Source organism: Centruroides vittatus, unplaced genomic scaffold, assembly GCF_030686945.1.
Source record: "Centruroides vittatus isolate TY-2023 unplaced genomic scaffold, ASM3068694v2 contig_357, whole genome shotgun sequence".
In the NCBI taxonomy this organism is placed as follows: domain Eukaryota; kingdom Metazoa; phylum Arthropoda; class Arachnida; order Scorpiones; family Buthidae; genus Centruroides; species Centruroides vittatus.
Genome location: NW_027122180.1, coordinates 3,874,005 through 3,895,273, shown reverse-complemented (window position 1 = coordinate 3,895,273; position 21,269 = coordinate 3,874,005). Strand labels below are relative to the sequence as shown.

At 31.7% G+C, this 21,269-nt stretch overlaps 1 protein-coding gene across 3 annotated transcripts in view; it reads left to right on the top strand.

The window, feature by feature from the left end:
• The window catches only part of Tomosyn (syntaxin-binding protein tomosyn), a 371,800-nt gene that overhangs the window by 231,678 nt on the left and 118,853 nt on the right, over window positions 1-21,269 (top strand). For all 3 annotated transcript variants that reach the window (XM_067269813.1, XM_067269812.1, XM_067269815.1), the window contains exons 11-13: window positions 5,337-5,409; window positions 12,782-12,932; window positions 20,020-20,087. In XM_067269813.1, coding sequence (XP_067125914.1) covers window positions 5,337-5,409; window positions 12,782-12,932; window positions 20,020-20,087 — 292 coding nt within the window. The remainder of the gene's footprint in view (window positions 1-5,336; window positions 5,410-12,781; window positions 12,933-20,019; window positions 20,088-21,269) is intronic.

The window sequence follows — 21,269 nt, the reverse complement described above, 5'->3', positions numbered from 1 at the left end:
TTAGATTATGTTTGACCTACAGTTCTGTATGCATATGCATGTTCTGTGTGTTTAGCCTGTTGGTATTCTAAATATTTAATTTGTAGACTTCACCTTCATTTATAGATTTAATGATGCATTCATTTTTGAGTGCAAAATCCTCCTTCAAGATTCCTTTTTCTTTGTGTACCATTATGCATTTATCTAGATCAAATTTCATTTGTATGTCATGTGGAGTGTGTGTAATGTAATCAAGATCAAACTTCAATGCATGCTCACAAAGCAGGTAGGAGTAGGCTACTAACTCCTATCTGCTTTGCAAGCATGCATAGAAATGCTAATCATTTGCATATCCTAGCATGTTGTACAGTACCTTTCATGCAAATTTCATGTTTGTTGCGTGCCATCTTCATGGTATAGCAATTTTAATGAGCAGTGTACTTAAAAATAGCCATATCAATTTGGACCCAGCCTAATATATTTCATGAATAATAAATTCATTTTCACTCTTTTTTTGATTTGCCCTCATTCTTTGATGGCTCTGTGAAGTAATGCTCTAAATACTGCCATAATGTACTCCATAGGATCATTCAAATTCCTAAGTAAAGTGACTTATGTATGGACTTTCTATAAATTGTTAGTACACATTCCCCTTCCTCCTTTCCTAACTAAAGAATCCAAAAAATATACAGACTCCCTCAATCTATATGCTATTTTTCTGTTTTTAAACTGAGACCATCATCCAAGAGTGTTTTGATAAAATGAGTAATTTTGTTCTTCATTTCCAAATGATGAAAACATAATCAAAATAGTACAATACCTTCTCAGATTTCTTTTAATACATTTTCTTTAACTGCTAATTGTACTAGAAAACCAGCAACTGAGGACCCAATTGGAAGTCCACATTTCTATATGCTTGGCCTTTAAATCTAAAATTTCCTTCATGTATAGTCAAATAAGCAACAGCTAAGATTACTCTAACATTACATTATTTACAACACAGTGTATAAAAATTTCATACTGTAAGAAACCAATTACCTAAAAACAATAAAACTTCAGAAAATCTTAGAAAATTTAATTTCTTTTAAACTGTGTTTTGAATCATGGATGCTACACAGATAAAAAGAAATGATAAGCATTACTATATTGCCATCATAGCAGCTGGAAAGGTTGAGTGTATTGTGTATGAATGTAAGCTGTTACTGTTTAGGCCATTCTTTGGTACTTAGAGAGTCTGGACGCAAAATGAACCTATTCTGTGTTTCTCAAGAATAAATATATCCAATAGATTTTGAAACATCATTTAGTTTGGTTATGAGTTGGATGGTTCTCTTCCAAGAACTCTTGAAAGGGAACCTGAATGTGACTAAATAATTGACACCTAAATGAGATTTCTAGCACATAATAAACAAACAGGGCTTACTCGCATTGCTTTGAGGCATCCGATACCTACAACGAACTTGAACGCATCAAGCATATAGCAACCGCTCATGGGTATCCCCTGTTGTTAATCAACACCCTCGCTTCCAAACAGCAATTTAAGTTAGCTAACACCAGTATGAGGGTTAGCGAAGAAGAAAGTAATCAAGTAATTATATGTTACAAACTGTCACTACGTCAGATTTACAATAGGATTGCTAGTGATTTAAACTTGTGCTTAACATATAAGAGAAACAAATGTTTTCTGCCTTTTAGCCAATGTAAAAGATAACTCAGATGACAAAAGTGCCAGGGGTGTACTGTATTCTGTGACAAGATGGATGATTTAACAGACAGTTGTCATACATCAGATCCATATACAGATTCATTCAGGCCAGAATACACAACCATAAATATGATGTGGCCAAGGGAAATTATAACATAGCACTTGCACGTTATGCTACCAAGACTGGAATTTCCCCTGTTGGGATGAAGCTACCCTTATACATAGGGTATTTGACCGACATGACTTACGATCTTTAGGGGCTCTAGAAATTTGTATAGCTGACATGAAGGGAGAGTGCATCAACTTAGACTATATTGCAGTACCACAATCATGAAAGTATTATTTAGATTGCCACAGAATGTAATAATAATAATGTCATTTGTAGTTTATTTAAAAATAATTATTTATTTATTTATGATGTAAACGAAATGATTTTCGTATCGAACACCTTTTTAAATGTTTAAAAGATTGGAACACTACGATGTTCGAAAGATAGAAATTTTCAAATAATAGAACTGTTTTTTATATATTCAGTCCTGAAGAGGGCCTCTAAATCTGTGATTCTTAACAGGGGGGCCACGGCCCCTGGGGGTCCATAAGAAGTCTGCCAGGGGCTGCCAAATTATGCAAAATTTCCTTCATAATATAATAAAAATTACTCTTCGGTTCTAGAATTGATATATAACCGAATATCATATTGAAAAGTGAAATAAGAAAGATAAAGTTTTCCTATTAAGTTTTTATTTATTTATTTCTTATTTCTTTCTACATAGAACTTTGTTAGTACAGAAGAAATAAATGCAAATATGCTACTCACACCTCAGTATTTACTTCTTTTATTCCAAAGTAATTCTAAGAAACTATTAATGCTTGAAATTTTAAAAATAATTAGGAAAAATAGTAGGCTTAGTAGTAGGCTTTGAAAATTTAAATATTTTTGCAAAAGATATGCAAAATCTTTACCACAAGTTGTGGGTGTTTTAGTTTTAGTTTAGTTTTAGCATCAACTTTGGATCGATTTATCGACGTGTTTCTTATTTTATTTTCTGTTAAAAATTAATGAGTTTTTATGTTTAATTGTGAAGTTTGAATGTTATTTAAATAGATAATGAAATAATAAAGTTATGATTTACATTTATTATATAAAAAATAAAGCAATAATAAAAAAATCAATTTATTATAGACAATTTAACAAATATAAATTATTATTAAAAAAATGGGGATCACAAAAAATTATGAAGTATTTGGTGGGCCGCGAGTATAAAGAGGTTAAGAACCACTGCTCTAAATGATTGCCAAAAACATTTGAGCAGTAAATTTGTGTTTATTAGGTACTGAAAATTGCATTTAGGTGTCAATCATTTAGTTATACAGTTCCAGTTTATATGTGTGCTGTTTTTTGATTTTTTGATCTTGAATGTGATCCTTATGAACTCATGTAACAGCAAACAAACTAATTCTAGAATCAAAAAGTAATTTTTTGCTCTGTCATTGGAAATTCTAGTTATATTACAGTATACACATATACAAAGACAAAGTTATTCTGTGATAGGACTTCTTGAAAGAATTTTAATGCTAATTATTTGTTAACTTCAATGTCTAAGTAAATAAGTTGTTCTCAAATACTCTGTGGTAGTTAATAACTAACTAGAACAGTCTGTACAAGACAAATTGGCAGCATTCTGTCACCTTTCATTTTTCTCAACAAACTACATTTGTTGTTTGTTCTTAATAGCTCAATTCTTGAAACTCATTCATTTCTTAAAATTATTTAATTCTGCCCTTGGTTAATTTCATTGAAAATTATTATTAATATAGATATTGCCCCCACGGATACAAGATCTATAATAATAACTATTTAGTTATTATTATAGATATGTAATCCACAAAGTTTCTGGATCTTTTTTACTGAATAATAAGAGGCAAGCAACCAATTCCACTATTTTTAGATGGAAATCAGGAAATTATGGTTAATGGTTTTTCAGATACTTCACATAAATTACAAAATAATAGAAAGATCTGAAAATATACAGTAGTGAACCGAAAATCGGAATCAATTGGGGACTAGGGTTGTTCAGATTAGGGATTTGTTCCGATTACGGTTTATGTACAAAAAAATATATTAACCTGTTCGATGTTCAAATTTTTCTCTGTTGCGTGTCGCTTCGTGTTGAATTTTCGTCGATTTTAAGCCTAACGAAAATTTTTATAATAATGATCGAGGCTATCATATCGTTAAAAATTATTTCTGTATTTTGTACAAATAAAATAAATATATTGAAGAATATAAAAACATGAAAATTATACTTTAGAAGTAAATTTAGTATCAAAAACGTTCGATTCAGCACGACACAGTCAGACTGAAAATCGTGCTGATTACCGGCGATTCTGATTACCGGGGTTTCGATTTACGAGTCTCTACTGTACTTTGAATTCATAAAATTCATAAAGTGGAATTACATTTTCTACATAAATATGAATGTGATTTGGTTGCAAATTTATTCTTTGTTTTATGTGAGTTTTAATGAAATTGTTACATGCTTTCTTTGAAGGTGTAAATTGTCCATTATTGCCATGAAAACTCTGTTGGCATTATTCCTAACTTTAAATAACAAAGTTTTCGTATCAGCTGTTTATAGTTCAACCACATAACATTCAACTTGCTCCATATTACATTCAACAGCCAATCAAATCATAATGTCTAGATCAAGTCATACACTGAATGCATTCTACATATCCCTTTATCATGTAACCTTCATTTCTCTAAAAAGGTGTGAATTCATTCTCAATATACAGTTTGTCATGCTTTGTAATGATGATTGTCTGAGGCCTATTTTAATTTTTGTCTTCAAATGGAATCTTGAGTTTTTGTTTTGTTTGGGTTAAATTGCATTTTTTGTATCCAAATTGGTTTCCATTTCTGTGTTCAACAAGATTCTGGTGCATAGTAAAATTTAACATAGAAAATTACTTTGTTTTAAAGTTTTTTCTGTTAGGCAAGTTTCCATTTCATTTGGGTTTTGTTTTATAAGATTGATTAAATAAATTTAGTTAGAAAGGATGATGATGAATCATAATTAAATAATCAAGTTAAAATAAGAGATATGGATAATAAAAACCAATTTTCAAAAGGTGAAGTAAATAAGATTCTTGACAAATAGTTAATATATAAAAGTGAAACTATTATTTTAAATAAGAAAATATTTTTTTGAAATGATTTGACGCAATAAGATTATTTAATGTTTTTATCTTTAAATTGAATATTTTACTCTATCATTTATTTTTCTTAATTTTCATAATATGCTGGTCTAAAATGTATTAGTTTGATTTTTTTTTAAATTTGATGATGGAGTTGAAGATTCTAAGCATTTATATTACATATGAAAGTAGCTTTAAAAAATGAAATGAAATAAAAAATGATATGTAAATATGCAGTTATGATTTCTAATATATTGTTAGTATAAAATTAATATATTTTTGTTGCTGTTTTTCTTTTAGTAGGCCTACTAGTAAAATTCAAATTGTTGTCATTGTTGAGAAAAAGATCCAGAATAACTAAAATTTCTTTTACATAAAACAATTATTTTCTGCTTTTATATATTAAATTTTTAAATTTTATTAAAAAATATGATTTAATATTTAATTTTTATAGAATTTCATGAACCATATGCTGTGGTGGTTTTATTATTCAATGATTTGGTTGTTGTTGATCTTACAAGCTCTGGGTAAGAAAAAAATAATTTTTTGATTATGCTAAGATTTATTAAATATGTAATGTTAATAATATATAATTAATATTTTTATTTTTGTAACAGCAGTTTTAAATTTGATGAATTATAATTAATATTCTTAAACTTTAAATATACTTTTGTTAAAACTTAATAATTTCTTATATAAAAAAACATAATAATTGCAATTTTTAATATAATGAATTTTATTTAATTCTAGTTAAATCATAAGTCCTTTTGTTTTGAAAAGTATATTACACACAGTTTTAATTTTTTATGAATTTTTTTTATATTTCCATTGTATATAAGTAGAGATGTCAACCACTACAGATTTTCTGTAGTTTTTATATAAGTCGTGTAAATTATGGACTTTTGAACTCACTGGATAACCGTTTTATAAGAAGCACAAAACTTGTTAATCGCTAACATTTTTAGTCATCTTTAATGACCTTCTTCAGTTTACAGATGAAATTGAAACAGGAGAGTGGCAGTGAAACACACTTCTTCACTATTCTTATTATGCTCTAGTCTGATGCTAATAATACCAAAGTTTACAGAAAACCTTTACATAACTCACTCTATTTTATGGACCTCACATGACCTGCTTTAACTACAAGATTGCAGCCTTCAGGAGTTTAATTAGGAGGGTTTACAACCATTGCCTTGATGTCTTGACAGAATGGAGGAACTGAAGAGACATATGTTCACTTGCACAACATTTTGGTTTCAAACCTAAGACTATACAGTTATTGATTGATAAGTACCAACATGCATGGAATATGGAAGTATGTGATACATCTAATAGTGACTACACAGTGGTGGAATACGATAACTTCACACCTTTAATGAAATCAGTAGGACCACAGGCAGTGAGGTAGCTACATATTCATCACCCTGGAGCAAGTAGAATCATGTGCTCCCTTGTTCCTCGGAAGTCTCACAAAATTTATTTTGAACATTTAATTTGAAAACATATATCTATTTATTTCGATTTAAAACTAACTTAATAACAATTTATTTGAAATTTGAGGCATTTCAATGATAAGATATTCAATTTAATAAATACAAAAGTAATAATAAATCAAAATTCAATTATTTAAGTACAGAGTACCTAATAATATTTACTACTTATTATACAAAGTGTAATGGCAAAATATATGCAACTTTAATTTCATAACAAATACATAATAATACATAAAAAAAACTTTAAAATTGTTTTCTTGCTTTTTTGTTTATAGATTGGTCAATCAATCTCTCTAGATCAGTGTTTCCCAACCTTTTTTGTGCTATGCCCCACCTAAGCCTTTCTAAAATTCTTATGCCCCCCAATATATACGTTGAACTCTTTTGGAAGGTCTCTCGTTGTCGTGTTCATTGAAGTTTTTCTTGCACTTAATTGCCACACTGTTTTATTGTAACCACGATAAAACCAATCCTTTCATCAAAGTCTTTTGCACTTTCCAGTCATTGCCAAACGTGACCTGGAACACCACAACTCGCATCTGCCCACCTCGAGGTCTGGGCAAAGAATGTCCTTTCTCCTCTTTCACCGGCCTCAGGGCCTTGTTCATCTCTTTGTTCTCAGTGGTTCCCAGAATTTGTTAATCCCATCCCAAGAGAAAAGGGTTATAAAGGGAAGTTCTAGAAGGAAAGGGAAACAAAGAACAAATAAAATTAAAGCTAACTTAAATCAATATTTACAATAAATATGGCATACAGCAGCTATATGGTTAACTTAAACTCTGGATGAGTTCATTTTTGGATTGCCCCCCTTAACAATCAAATTGCCCCTCTGTGGGGCATGGGCCCCACATTGGGAAACACTGCTCTAGATCAAGTTGACAAGCTATTGTTTTTTTTCAATTAATATAATAGACAGAGCTAAGACAGTGTTGTGACATGCTGCTACTTAAATAAGTTTTGATTAATTTTAGTTTTGAAAAACTTTATTTTGCCATCACTGTCATCACCCATAAAGTTAAAAAAATGAGGCATTTGTTGCAATAATGTTGGAAAAGTTACTTGAGGCTGTGGTGTGAATTAATAGTAGTTCAGCAACTTGGCCTATAGAAGTAATTTCTTTTACCTGAGTATAAAAACACGTTTTAAATCAAAGCAGTTGAGGTCCAAAACTAGGTAAAATGTCAGAGGGATATGCAGATTGTAACAATTCTGATCCTTCCAGAATATTTTTATCAGATGATGCAACAAGATATGCAGATGAAAAGCACTTAAAAACTTTAATTAAATTTGTTTAGTCGCTGTATATATGTTTAATAGGTGGTTGTCTCTTTAATCCGGAAACATTCGGTAGACTAACTTACAGCTGAACAGGCTTAAAACTTTTTTATTGGTTCTTCATCAAATGCATTTCGGACCAGTTTTATGAGTCCTGGTCCCTCATCAGTGCTACAGGAAATCAAAGGTTTTTTATTAACATGGGTGACACGAGTACGTACATAATAAGATTTACAAAAATTCTTTAAAAACATTTTAACTAAATACATTTTTTACCTTTTTCGTATACTCTTTATTAACAATACATTGCTTACTGGTATCTGTTTTCATATTCGTTTTTTAATTCCTATTTTCCCTTGTATTTACAGTAGTACTATAATTGTAAAGTTTTCTTATATAAAAACTTTTTCAAAGGTCTGTGTAACTAATATAGAGTTTTCTAAAATTAAATACGTACTTACTATTTTTTCGGATGTATTTCAAACATTTTACAGCAAATTTTGGTCCTATAAATATACACTTAAGGTTGTTCGAAAAGCATTGCGCTTTTTACAATACTAGAACGTTTTTGCAGTAGGGTGCCACACATAAAACTATTAGTCTGTTGCGCCCTCTATTACATAATACCACTGTTGGTCGATTTGCATTCCATTTGACAGATTTACTAAGTTACTATTATTGCTGTTTTTTTATTTCTATGTGTTCTTTAAACTTACGTTTATATATATTTTTCTCGGAAATGTAAAATTTTGGTGTTATTTTTTTCTATTTGGCAACTATTGTTTATTATGTGGTTAAACCAAGGGGAGTTAAAAACTGTACATAATTGTCGAATGGATTCAAATCTAATAATTAATTGATTAATTATTAAATCCAAAAAAATTTTTTACAAACATTTTTACAAGTTTTTATTTAGCCCTTTTTAATTTGGCATCTTCATGATTCATGTGCCTGGAGTAGTTTGCTCCAACTGCTCCACAGTAGCTATGCCTCTGGCTACGGGTAAAAGAATTGTTACAGATGAAAACACAAAACAATTTGAATTTAATTTTGAACCAGCATAATAAATGCCAAGGTCTAAATCAGTGTTTCTCAACTTCTAACGAATCATCGCCCCCTTCAATAAAACCGTTATGTAGTATTGCCCCCTTCAATAAAACTGTTACGTAGTATTGCCCCCTTCACGTCGAAAAAAATTTTCGACTAATCAGGCTAATCAGGACAATCGGCTAATCAGGACCTCCGAATATTATAATTCCTGCCACGTGACAGAAAAGGGTTAAAAGTGGAAGGAAGAAGGATTATAGAAATGCTATTTGTTTAATTATTGTACGATATAATGAATAAAATATCCAATTATTCTTAATATAATGTTTTACTATATCGCCCCCAGAAAATTGTTTTCGCCCCCAAAATATAAATTGTTGCTAATCGCCCCTCAACATGGAAAAATTGCCCACCTGGAGCAATATCGCCCCGTTGAGAAACACTGGTCTAAATAATGCACCTCCTTGTCATCTACTCAGCTTCCAGTCAAAGACCATAGGACTGCATGCATCGTATAAACACACCCAAGTCTGGTTTATACTTTCAGATAGTGTCATCTATATGTCTTTTGTAGAAAATTTAGGTAGGGACAATAGGAGAACCCTATCTTCCAGAAAGCAGGCATTTTGCAAAGGTCATCTGACAAGGGGTTCTCCACAAAAACCTCCACTTCTATATAGAGATGGTGTTGTTAAATTAAAAACAGGATGAACTCTGACCAGTGCTTGAGAAAGCAAGATTTCTACTCTCAATTAGAAAGAGCAGCCCAGAAGCTTATACTTACACACTTGGAAGGTTACCAGTTTCCATCTCCAATTCCAGTGATCTAGTTGACTCTTTGCACCAACTCTCCTCTGAAGGATACTTTATGGTGTTGGACATTAAATCATTATATCCATTGATTAAGTTTCAAACCTATTTCTGACCCATTAGAGATTGGTTATTCTATAAGGTAGCTGACCCATCACTATATCTCCAGATTTTAGAATTAATGCACATCTGTTATTTCTTCTTTTTTCAGTTTAACAAATCATCTATATACAAAAATGGAGGTACTTGTGGGGAGCCCCTTGTCAGATGACCTTTGCAAAATGGTTGTATGCTTTCTGGAAGATAGTGCTTTTCTTTTGTCTCTATCTAACATAATTTTGTATAAAAGGTGTATAGATGACATCATTATCTGAAAGTCTAAACCAGACTTGGACATGTATAAAAGGTTCATGAATGGTGACCCTTATGGTCTTTGGTTAGAAACTGGCAGATGTCAAGGAGTTGTACTATTTAGACCTTGACATTTGTTATGCTGGTTTCAATATTGAAACCTCAGTGTATTCAAGCCAGACTTTTGTTCTCTATATATACCAGTGGGCTCTAATGACCCATTTTGCTACAAAACGACCATGTTCTGAGCCCTAATTAAGAGACCCCATACACACTGCACCAGGCAGGAGGATATGAAGGCAGAACTATTTTGCATTACTGATATGGTGCAGGCCCTTGCTTTCATTATAGCCTAAGCTGGTAACTTTAAGATAAGTTAACAGTCTACCAGAGCAACATGATTAAGTAAGGAATAACAAAGGTAATGACACTGCCTGTAGGGAATACAGAGTAGTGGTAAACTATGACAGTATTGTAGTATCATATAATCAAACAGCATATAATCAAATTGCAAAGCATAGAGGTATAAAAATTACTTACAAACATAACCCAACCATCTATTCTATCCTGAGAAATGGGAAACATCTCTTAATCATTCATCTTGTACTGGTGAGGAAGACAGATTTGGGAGGGATTTGGTATGTGCTGGATCTACCACAAGATTCCTAAAAAGGAGATTCAGAGAACATCAGAATGATATTGACCATTCTAAGTGTTCCATCACCTTTACATGAAACAAAACCTTCAATTACCAGTAACAAATTAATGAAAACTCTGATTGTTTTTGGCCTTCACCAAGACCTGCATCAGGTTTTTAACAAATTCCAGATTGGAATGTTAGAATGGTACTATTTGAAAAAAAAACAATTTTAAATTTTGAATAACCCATAACGTAAATCAAATTCAAACAGTAGAACAACTAAAACTTGTAATTGTATGACCCTGCCACACACACACATTTTGAAGGCCAAAAATGTTCAGAGCTTTTGTTAATTTGTTACTGGTAATTAAAGGTTTTGTTTCATGTGATTACCTTCAGTAATTCAGAAAGGAGAAAGTTTTAACACCTTGTTGTTATATGTATCAGAAAATGACATCAAAGCTTTACTACACCAATGTAACCATATAAAAGTCTTGGAATCCTTTGAAATTTTTAAAGCTGAGCTGAGCATAATGATAATTGCATCACCTGAAAGAATGAAATGAATTATTGTGAGCTTGGCGAGCACTTTATGATAATCCTTGTAAGTCCTGTTCCATTGCAGCTCTCTCCACACATGTAAGGCACATATATATTTAAAAATGAATTCCACAGAAGTTCTGCTGATACATTCCAACAATAGAACATATTTAACCTGAAGCAGGATTCTGGAGGAATTCAAAAACATATGGAATAGCTTATTTCTGTGTTCTTTACTAGACTTGGGTATTGTGGTGTTTTATCTTGTACTGTAATGTCCAGTTTAAGATAAGTAGTGTTGTTGTGAAAAGTTAATACTGTTTTTTACCTCTCATAGACTGATTTCAAACTGAATTCCTAATAATTAATTATGTTGTGGTGTACATACAAGTGGTACCGTACGGTCCGCGAACGAAAGTACAGAAAGACTTTACAACAAATATACAGACTTTCAAAGTCCCTTTATTTCACTTTGTACAAATAAGTTTAATCAGGAATCCCAACTGGTTACATAAAACCCTTAGATTCAGCAAGGCTTTCACAAAACTCCTGGTACCAAACAAGGCACGAAGTGACCGTTCCCCGATCGCGTGACAATAAAATTTTGGGGAAAAATGCGTAACTAACCTAACTTAATTCTAACTTAAATCTAACTTAATACTAAAGGAAAAATGAGGGGATAGGAAAGTGGGAAGAAATGAGAATTGAAAAAGTGTCTTCACTCGGGATTTTTCTATTTTCAGGACGATACGCACTTTGGGGATGGTCTCGGTTCTGTTATCGACTTCTGTCTTTCGGATTCTCTCCTCTATATCGTTATTTGAGACTTACGTTCTCTTACTCGGTCCCTGTATGGATGGCCTCGAACTTCTTCTATCTCGACCAACTTCTTTTCGAGCTCCTCACACGTCTGATCTCCCTCGTGTCTCGTCCAAAAGTGATCTATATTCGGGCGCTATCCACCCAGCTGCACCTTCTGTTGTTCCGTGTTCCGATTCTTAGAACCGCTCATTCCACCCCAAGGCGATAACAGTCTTTGAAAGTTTAGGAAAGGAGAAGACAAAGAAACAAAGGAAAGACTAAGACTAACTAAAATTAATAAATATAAGTATATTATTATGGCCGACGGCCACAATGTAAAGCATTTTGAGTTTGGTACAAAGTGTTGTAACTTGTTTTGAATTGAAACCTGAATATATCTAAAAATAAATTTGCAATAGTGCAGTACTTATAGGAGTCGGAAGTACAATGAGTTGAATATTAATCTCTCTTCATGAAATATTTTATATGGTAATAGTGAGAAATTAAAACTTTTAGTATTTCAGTTTCAAACAGTTTATCATGTTTTTCCATAATATTCAAAAAGTGAATTTAATTTAGTTACATAGCAGCTCTTCAGATGATGATTTGAAAACATTAGAACTTATTTTAAAATAAAATTAAGATAGTTTATGAATATTTTAAAATTAGAGTGATGATTCATTATCGGTAGTGGGGCATTACTCCCTCATTTACTCCCCATTCTCCTACCATGACATATGTTCCTGTGCTATTGATGGCTCACTTCTTGGGTTGGCATCTCTGTATGAAAATTAACTCTTAATATGAATCTAAAGATTTTTTAAAATATCATTAAAATCAAGCAATTTTAATTTATGAATTAATTAGTTTAATGAAAGAATTTAATATGCTTTTCCAAAATACTTATTTAAACTTTAATTTGTTTTAATAAATAATTTTTAGTTATCCTTGCTTCCAAAATCCTTATCCAATGGATCTCCATGAATCACCAGTGACTTATTGTACTTATCTTGCTGACTGCCCTACGGACCTCATACCAGCTTTCTATTCAGTAGGCTGCAAAGGGAACAAAACTACAGGTCTTTCTGATAAGGTCTGTATTAAAATTTTTATTTTAAAGTTATTTTTTATATACTGGGTGTTCATAATTAAAGATCATATTTAAAAGAGATGTAATGTAGGAACTAATCAGTAGAATGATGATATACTTCACAGGAAATTTCTATGGTAATAGAATTTTATTTGAAAACAAAAAAAAAAAAAAAAATAGTTACAAAAATGTCCATTAGGGCAGTAAACAGCAACACTATAGTGGCTAGCTTGAAATGTCTCAAAACTTGCATTATATATGGTACACTGTGTGGGTTATACAACAGCATATGATCAGTATGATGGCCTCCACTATCAGTAAGTAACATGCTGAAATTGCGAAATTCTATGTTCAGTAATAGCACCCAGAGTTTGAGGTTAATATATGGAGCCTGTTGATGTGTAATTACACAGTGTACCAAGTGTATCATGAATTTTGAGATATTTTGTGTTACTAACTACAGTTTTGCAGAACCATTTACCACACTAGTGGACATTTTTGTAACTGTTTTCATTTTCCAAGTAAAATTCTATCACCACAAAAGTTTCCATGTGAAATATAACATTCTGCTGATTAATTCCCGAGTTATATCTTTTTTAAATGTAACTTTGATTATGAACACCCTGTATATTATGTCAATATATTTTATTTTTAGATTTTATATATTTTAGCACTCCTTCTAACATGTAATCCAATAGTGATATGACATGGTTGCAACTGCTGCATGTGACACACAAGGCTCACACAGATGCTATCATGACCAGTATATTCCTTTTTATCCAAGAGGAAACTGATGAGGAAAAAATAATTATTTTATGAAAATTTATAATTGAAAAAATGCATGGATTTTCAGGGCATTATTTACAAAACAAAATAAGAAAAAGAAACAAAATTAAAAAATAGATAAAAGAAAAATGGATAACATTACAAACCATGAAAGTGCTTAGTTTATTATCAGCAATTTGCTACATAATCCATAGATAACTATCTATGGATGACTGACTGAACTTATCTACATTCATCATGTAATTATATTATATTTTTATGCCTACATCATTCACTCAGTAACAATCAAAATTAGATAGCATAAGTTATATGTCATCATTCAATTTATTATCCTGGTTCTTCTTTGTTTTTGCTTTTTTTCTTTTATATGGGATCAGCATTCCATCTTTAGTCTGGGGTCAGCATTCTATCTTTAAACTGTCTTCTCCATTTCTCTCTGTCCAGGGTGTCCTGTCTCCCAAATCCTCTGCCATCTTGTGTTTCCATCTTTGCTTCAGTTTTCCCCACTTCCTTCTCTCTATCACTTCCAATTTCTTAGTCCTCACTTCTCTCCACATGTCCAAACTGTCTTAATCTATTTTACTGCATATTCTTATGTCTTCTTATTTATAGGACCCACCTTGACTATTCCTCTTATGTAATTATTCCTAATTCTGTCCTTCTTCACACCACACACCAATCTCCAATGCCTGGCTCTTGTAATTGCCCATGTTTCAGCACTGTACATTGTTGCAGGTCTTCCCATAGTTTTGTATAATCTTCCTTATATTTTGCAGCTTATTTTCTTATCATACAGTACCCCACTCATTTTTCTTTAGTTCAGCCATCCACTAGGAACTCTGCTGGATTTCTGCACTCTGTTCTCTCATCACTTGCTACATATGATCTAAGATTCTTAAATTTGGAAGCTGTTATTAACTTTTCACCCTGGAGTTATGTATATAACTTTCATCCCCTCCACCAGATGTCATATATACTGTCTTTGCTCTGCTGATCTTCATTCATTTCTCTTCCAACACTTTTCTCCATTCTTTCAGCTTTTTCTCTACTTTATCTCAAGATGTTTCATACAGCAAAATGTCATTCACAAACTGCATAACCCATGGTGCCTTGCTCTTCACATCTTCCACCAAAACACCCATCACCAAATTAAACAGAAATGTGAAGTCGCCAAACAGCAGGATGCCCAAGTGGTGTCAAGACATGGGTGGGAGTGTAAGACACAGAGACAACTCTCTCCAGTTACAAAACAGTTAACCCAGTTTATTGTACAGAGTATGAGTACAATTACTAAAGTCTTCTGTCAGTTAGAGGAGGCAAACTACAGGATCTTCTCCCTTCTTTCTTGAGGAGAACAAGGGTTTCATAGATGTAAGCTTCAAGGTCCTTGCAGAGGTTGATGGCCCCAGGACATTGTCAGTTGGCAATCAGCAGTTGGAGCAAAGTATACAAGTCTGAAATGGGGACAATGACATTGAAAATTCCCTTTTTTTTTTCTTTCCTGATGTATGTTCATAATAGTAAAGACGGGTCAAGAAACTCTGTGGTCTTGAAATTGCCACTTTAATTTTTTATAGATTCCAGATGGATCATTTCAATAGGTCAATCCAACTCACCTCTTCTTTCTAATTGGTCTTCACTCATTACTAAGTGTAACGAGATCGGAACTCAGATCACGAGAAGAGTCAACATTGTCTGTCAATTTGATCTTAGGACTTACACTGTTACAAAATATTATTATTTTTTCTTATATTCATACAAGAGGACAAAATTTATTCATTTGTGTGGTCCCTGGCCCACTTCTGGAACCTCAAAGAAAGGGATAAGGTCTAAGCCCTGGCACAGACTAATTCTCACAGTGAATTCCTTTGTCATACCTACACTATTCGTTACTTGAGTCATTACTTCCTTATATATTTCCTTTACATGTCTTACATACTTTTCTGGTATTCCCTTTACCTTCATACATCTCCATACCTTCTGTCTAGGTACCCAGTCATATGCTTTCCAGGTCTATAAATACCATGTGCAGTTCTGCCTGCATCTTTCTCTACCTTTCTATCAGCTACTTCAGGGCAAAGATTGCATCTGTTGTTCCTTTTCCTGACATGAAACCATACTGTTCCTTACTTGTAGCTGTCTCTTGCCTTAATCTTCCACAATTCTCTCCCAAACCTTTGTTGAATGTGACATCAATTTAAGTTCTCTGTAATTCCCAAATTCTGGCACATTTCTTTTTCTTTATCTGGTATGCTCTCTTGCTGCCACAGCTTTTTCATAAGATCCCACACGTGAGGTACCAGAACAGGTTGAAACTAAAATTTAATTTAAAATTAATTGAAAGCAAAAATGCTATTGTCAAGTCAGAGCAAAGGTCATGTAATATAGAGAGAGGAAAGAAAAAAACTGTAGTTGTCAAAACAAATACGGTGCAAAGATGAATGATGTAATGGATCAGATGGAATGTCAGTTCGGGAAGGTAGAACTCTGACACAAGTGCTCATAAACAGTCAATCTAGGTTAAAAATTCAGAAAAGGGGAAAGATTTGATGGATAGAAAAACATCACATATGATCATTAATTAATTAAAGTTCCAAAATGACAGAAAACAGAAACAACAGACTAAATTATGATTGCAAGGCTTATAGTTCTATCAGCAATCTCTGTTCAGAGTTGAAGAAAAGGTGTTGGATAGATGCTCAAATTGGACCTTTCTCGTGACCCAATCAGGTCTCCGTTTTCACCTAGAGACAAAAGGAGAATTCCCACTTATGTATGTGAATTCCCACCACCAACAATTATGTATTAGTCTAATCCATGAATTTTTTTACAAAACAATACTGCCATCTGTGTTCTGCTTAGTTATACATGGTATGTAGATAATATTTTGATTATTAATACTACCACCAGCAGACATTCAAAAATGCAGTGGAGAGGAAACACTATAATGGAAGATGTTCCTCAAATTTTCATGTTGCATAATTGCTATCTTCTCCTGGTTGTCTCGTCGATTTGAGTAGAGTCCATTGACTTTCTTTGTACAGTCTCGTCTCTGGTTGCGTTCTTTCCATAATAGCTCAAAAATAAAAGAGAGCTGCTCTAACAACCATGAGTCAATATATGCCCAGACCTGCTTCCCCGCTGGGTTTATTGCCTCTCCAGGCAATAAGGAGTGATGGAACATTCTAGAAGCTTATAAACAAAGGCTTGTAGTACTCCGCTACTCAATTGTGTATAGTATTCTGACTGTTTGTATGTATGTATGTATATATTTGTGTATCTAAGTATCATGTCATTTTTATTCCTTGTTGTTGTATTGAGTTTTTCCTTTTTTATTGTTACACGTGGCTCTCCTTTGTTACTACCTTCCCCTTGGGTCAGTGGGGGAGTTACAGGATTGGTTGGATGGTGAGTAACGTGTAGAAGATGGACATCCAGCCCTAGGAATTATAAACAGAAGGACTACGTGTAAAAGATCACCTTTTTTTCTCTTGTTTGCATTGCCGTTGAGACATTAGGAAGACACGTGTGAACAATTGTGAAGTGAATTCATACAGGATGGAGGTTAAGGAGTAGGTGAACTCAATCCATTTCCGTCGAGTAATACCCTTTTGACTGATTGAAAAGGAAGAAGATAAACAGGAGAAAAATAAACAGGAGGATCGTCCAGAGACTTTATTTCTTCATGCACGACGATTATCAGGTGAATATCCTTGTTCCAGTCAGGAAGAGGCACTGTGAGTAACAGGTTCTTATTGATCCCTCCTTGTTATTGTCATAGTTTAATTTTGTTATGCAAGAACGTGGAAGAAGAGTGAAAGCAGAATTTCTTTGTATGCAAGAGATGCTTTACGTGAGGGTTATTGCCTTATGTGCTTTCTGCTTGTTAAGTACTGTGTTATCATTAAAGAAATTTGTTTAGATGTAAGCCGACTCATCATTTTTTTCTCGAACCTATAGGTTCAGGTCTAACGGGGATCTTAACAGGCTTCATAACTGACAATTTAATTTTATATACAGAAATGACAAGCAAGAACATCACGACTTTACTAATCTTATTTTTTATCTGTTTTATTGATATGAAATCCTTTGATACCTTGTCCCTTGCTTTTGCAATTCTTATCAGCTGCCTATCCCCATCTTTTATTTCCAGTTCTTCATAGACCATATCCATCGCCTTTGCTATTGCCACAGATCTTTTTGCCTATCACCTAATATGTTTCTTTATCTATCTTGTATCTAATATTTTCTATCTTTTCATTTCTTTTTTTTCTTTTATTGCAACTTACATCTCCTTGTTCTACCATCAAGTCTATTTTTTATAGGATGGCCTTTTTCCTGATATTTTCCCCAATACTTCTTCTCCAACTTTTCTTATACTACAACTATTAAACTCCCATCATCTGCACATCTTCCAGTAACATTATTCTTCCAATCTCTTTTTTTAAAAATTCTCTATTAGGTCCCATTTTTTTCAATTTCAACCACTTTAGTCTTTGTTCTTTCTTTATCCTAGTTACTTCCACCTAACCATTACAACAAATAAGAGATTTATTGCACAACAAAATATTACTTGTTTCCCTAAAACATAATATGTAAAATGTTTGTGTGTGAGCCTTCAAGTTGCAGACAATTGTTATAGTTGTCATGATGCTAACATCTAACACACTAAAAATGTCTGTATTTCCACATTGAGTTATAAAATTGATTTTAAAATGTACTGTTTTATTTTACATTGTAGCAATAATTAATACAATTAATGTCATTTAATTGGAAATCTTTTCAATCATGTCTTTGGTTAACTTCAGCTTACAGAACAAACAGAATAAAACTGTTTTTAATTATTTGTTATTTTGCAGAAAATGTTTGTATTTTCTTTTATTTTATAATTATGCAAATGATTGATTATAAATTATATATATTTTTTGTGACATTTGAATGATTCTATTCTAAAAGTTGAATCCTGAGGATGATCTATGAATTAGACTGAAAATATTATAGCACCATAAGCCAGGATTACTTTGTGACACTTTTAACCTTTTTTTATAATAATAATTACCAGATTATTAGACAAAATATGTTGTCATTTTAAGAAGATATAACATTCCCCTTTCTTTATAGAGTTCTTGATTCTTAATTCATTGTTTTAAACAATATTGTGAAAATTATTTGTTACAATTTTACCCAGTCACAATAGGTAACTTTATGACAGCATGTTTGCTGCATAAATCTATAGTGGATTCCATGTCAATGTTACTCTACAGCAATTACTAGTAGGAAAGGAAAAGGGAGAAACAAAATTACTCATTAGAAATAATAACTTTTATTAGTTATCACATAGCAAACAGTTTTAATCTTCAATAAACAATAAATGTTATTTCTTTTTATTACTAGAAAATGAAACTTCTTGACAATGTGATATTGAATGTAGAAAATTATTTTTCAAGAATAAGAGAGAAATGAAATAAAATGATCAAGACAGAAAATTAACCATTTCTTGTGTTTTTGTTCAGGCACTACCAACATTTTCTAATAAACTTCATTGCATTTAAACATGCATTACTTTTTTCACTTCTGTTATAATTCAAGAGTGGCATTTTCCTTCAAAAATTACAATTACATGATAATTTTTTTTATATTCTAGATTAACTCTTTATATGAGATGTTTCATCTTGCTGTCTACATCTTATAATTCTGCAATTTCACTCCCTATGCTTTCATCATGTAATTCATAGATTATTTTATACAATTGAGGAGTTACTTACTTTGTAACTCTTCAATTGTATAAAATACTCCAAACTCCTTGAGTTGAATATTTCATTGAACTCAATGAAATTTACTTATATAACTTATACCAGCTAAATTAATTAGTAAAAATTAATTATATTTATAATTAATTATAAGCAAGAATAATACTTTAATTTAAACATACTTGTAAAAAAAAATCCAGTTGATATATTAAAACCAAAGAAATATCTCACATTTCATACATCATTCAATTTCTTGATTATCAGATGAAACAACAATAGTGGAAAATATTACATCTAGTACTTCTCAGCTTTAGTATCAGGTAGCATCACTGTACAGGCTATCAATCTTTTACTGCAAATAAATTTTGAATTCAATATAAATCTACCATATTGAACATAAGCTGTTCTAGTATGATGCCACAGTTTCCTCTGCTGTCACAAAGTAGTTTTGGTTTACAGTATTTTTTTACTCTCATCTGTGTAATGTGTGAATGTATAGTATATTATAAATGATAATCATTTATCAATGAATTAATTATTTTCTGTAATTTAAGGAGTGGCCTATAAATGGTGGTGAATGGGGAACATCAACATTAAGTTATCCTGAAATTATTATCACTGGGTAAGAAAATTTATTTTACATGACTATATCTATAATACATATAGCAAAGTTATTTAAAATCTATAAATATTAATTTATGATTAGATAATTTATTTTGAAGGTTTATTATTTTTGCGTATAAAATTATATATGCAATTTTATTAAATTTATTATTATTATATATTAAAAAATTCATAAAATTATATATATAATTTTATGAATTTTTTTTAATCTAAAAATAACAATATTTTCTACTCAACCAAATGATCACCACAATTAATCAGACTATAAATTTGCTATTAATAATGATCAGATATTAAGTAATTTGGTATTAGAGGTAGGCGTTAGGTATCATCTCTTATTAAATTAATAATTGAACCATTGGTTTGAAAATGTTAGTGAAAGCTGTAGAGTTGAGCTACGCACCGTTTTTGGTTTGTGGTGGACGTAAGTCTTAAATTAATAATTATAATTTTTAATAATTTATTAAACAATTTAGAACCATCTAGAAGAAAAAACTAGTCTGTATCATGAGTAACCATGTATGGTTATATCTAAAAGTTACATATGTTCAGAGGCAAAGAATTGCTTGGAGGTCCAGGTAACATAACTGGCAAGTGCACTGCATGGTAAGTGGAGATTGTGGGTTCAAGTCCTGCTCCAGGCTAGTTCTTTTTTTCTAGACAGTTCTAAATCATTTAATAAATTATTAAAAATTATAATTATTAATTTAGATAAGAGATCTAAATAATGTCTACCTCTAATACCAAATTATTTAATATCTAATTATTATTGATAGTAATTTATAGCCCAATTAATTACGGTGACCGTTTGGTTCAATATGAATGTATTGAGCTTTGGGAAGTTTATTGTAAACAATATCTTCTAAATATTTTTTAAAGTTAAATGTTTTGATTTTTATAGAAGTTTGTTAGGTAGCTCTATTTTGCAATCCATTGTTATATTGATGAATGCAACAACCAGTTTATTTAAGAATCATATGATCAGTAATTAGTCAACCATAAATATGATGTTTTGCAACCTAAATTTTATTTCCAATTTAATCACATGCAAAAAGCAAACATTTATTATTTACTTTCAAAGCTATTTAAAGAGACATTTTTCTCCTCCCCTAGTGCTACATCTCCTGTAGGATCCTGCTATCATTATCATTATTTTTTTTCTGTTTCTCTCTATTCAAGG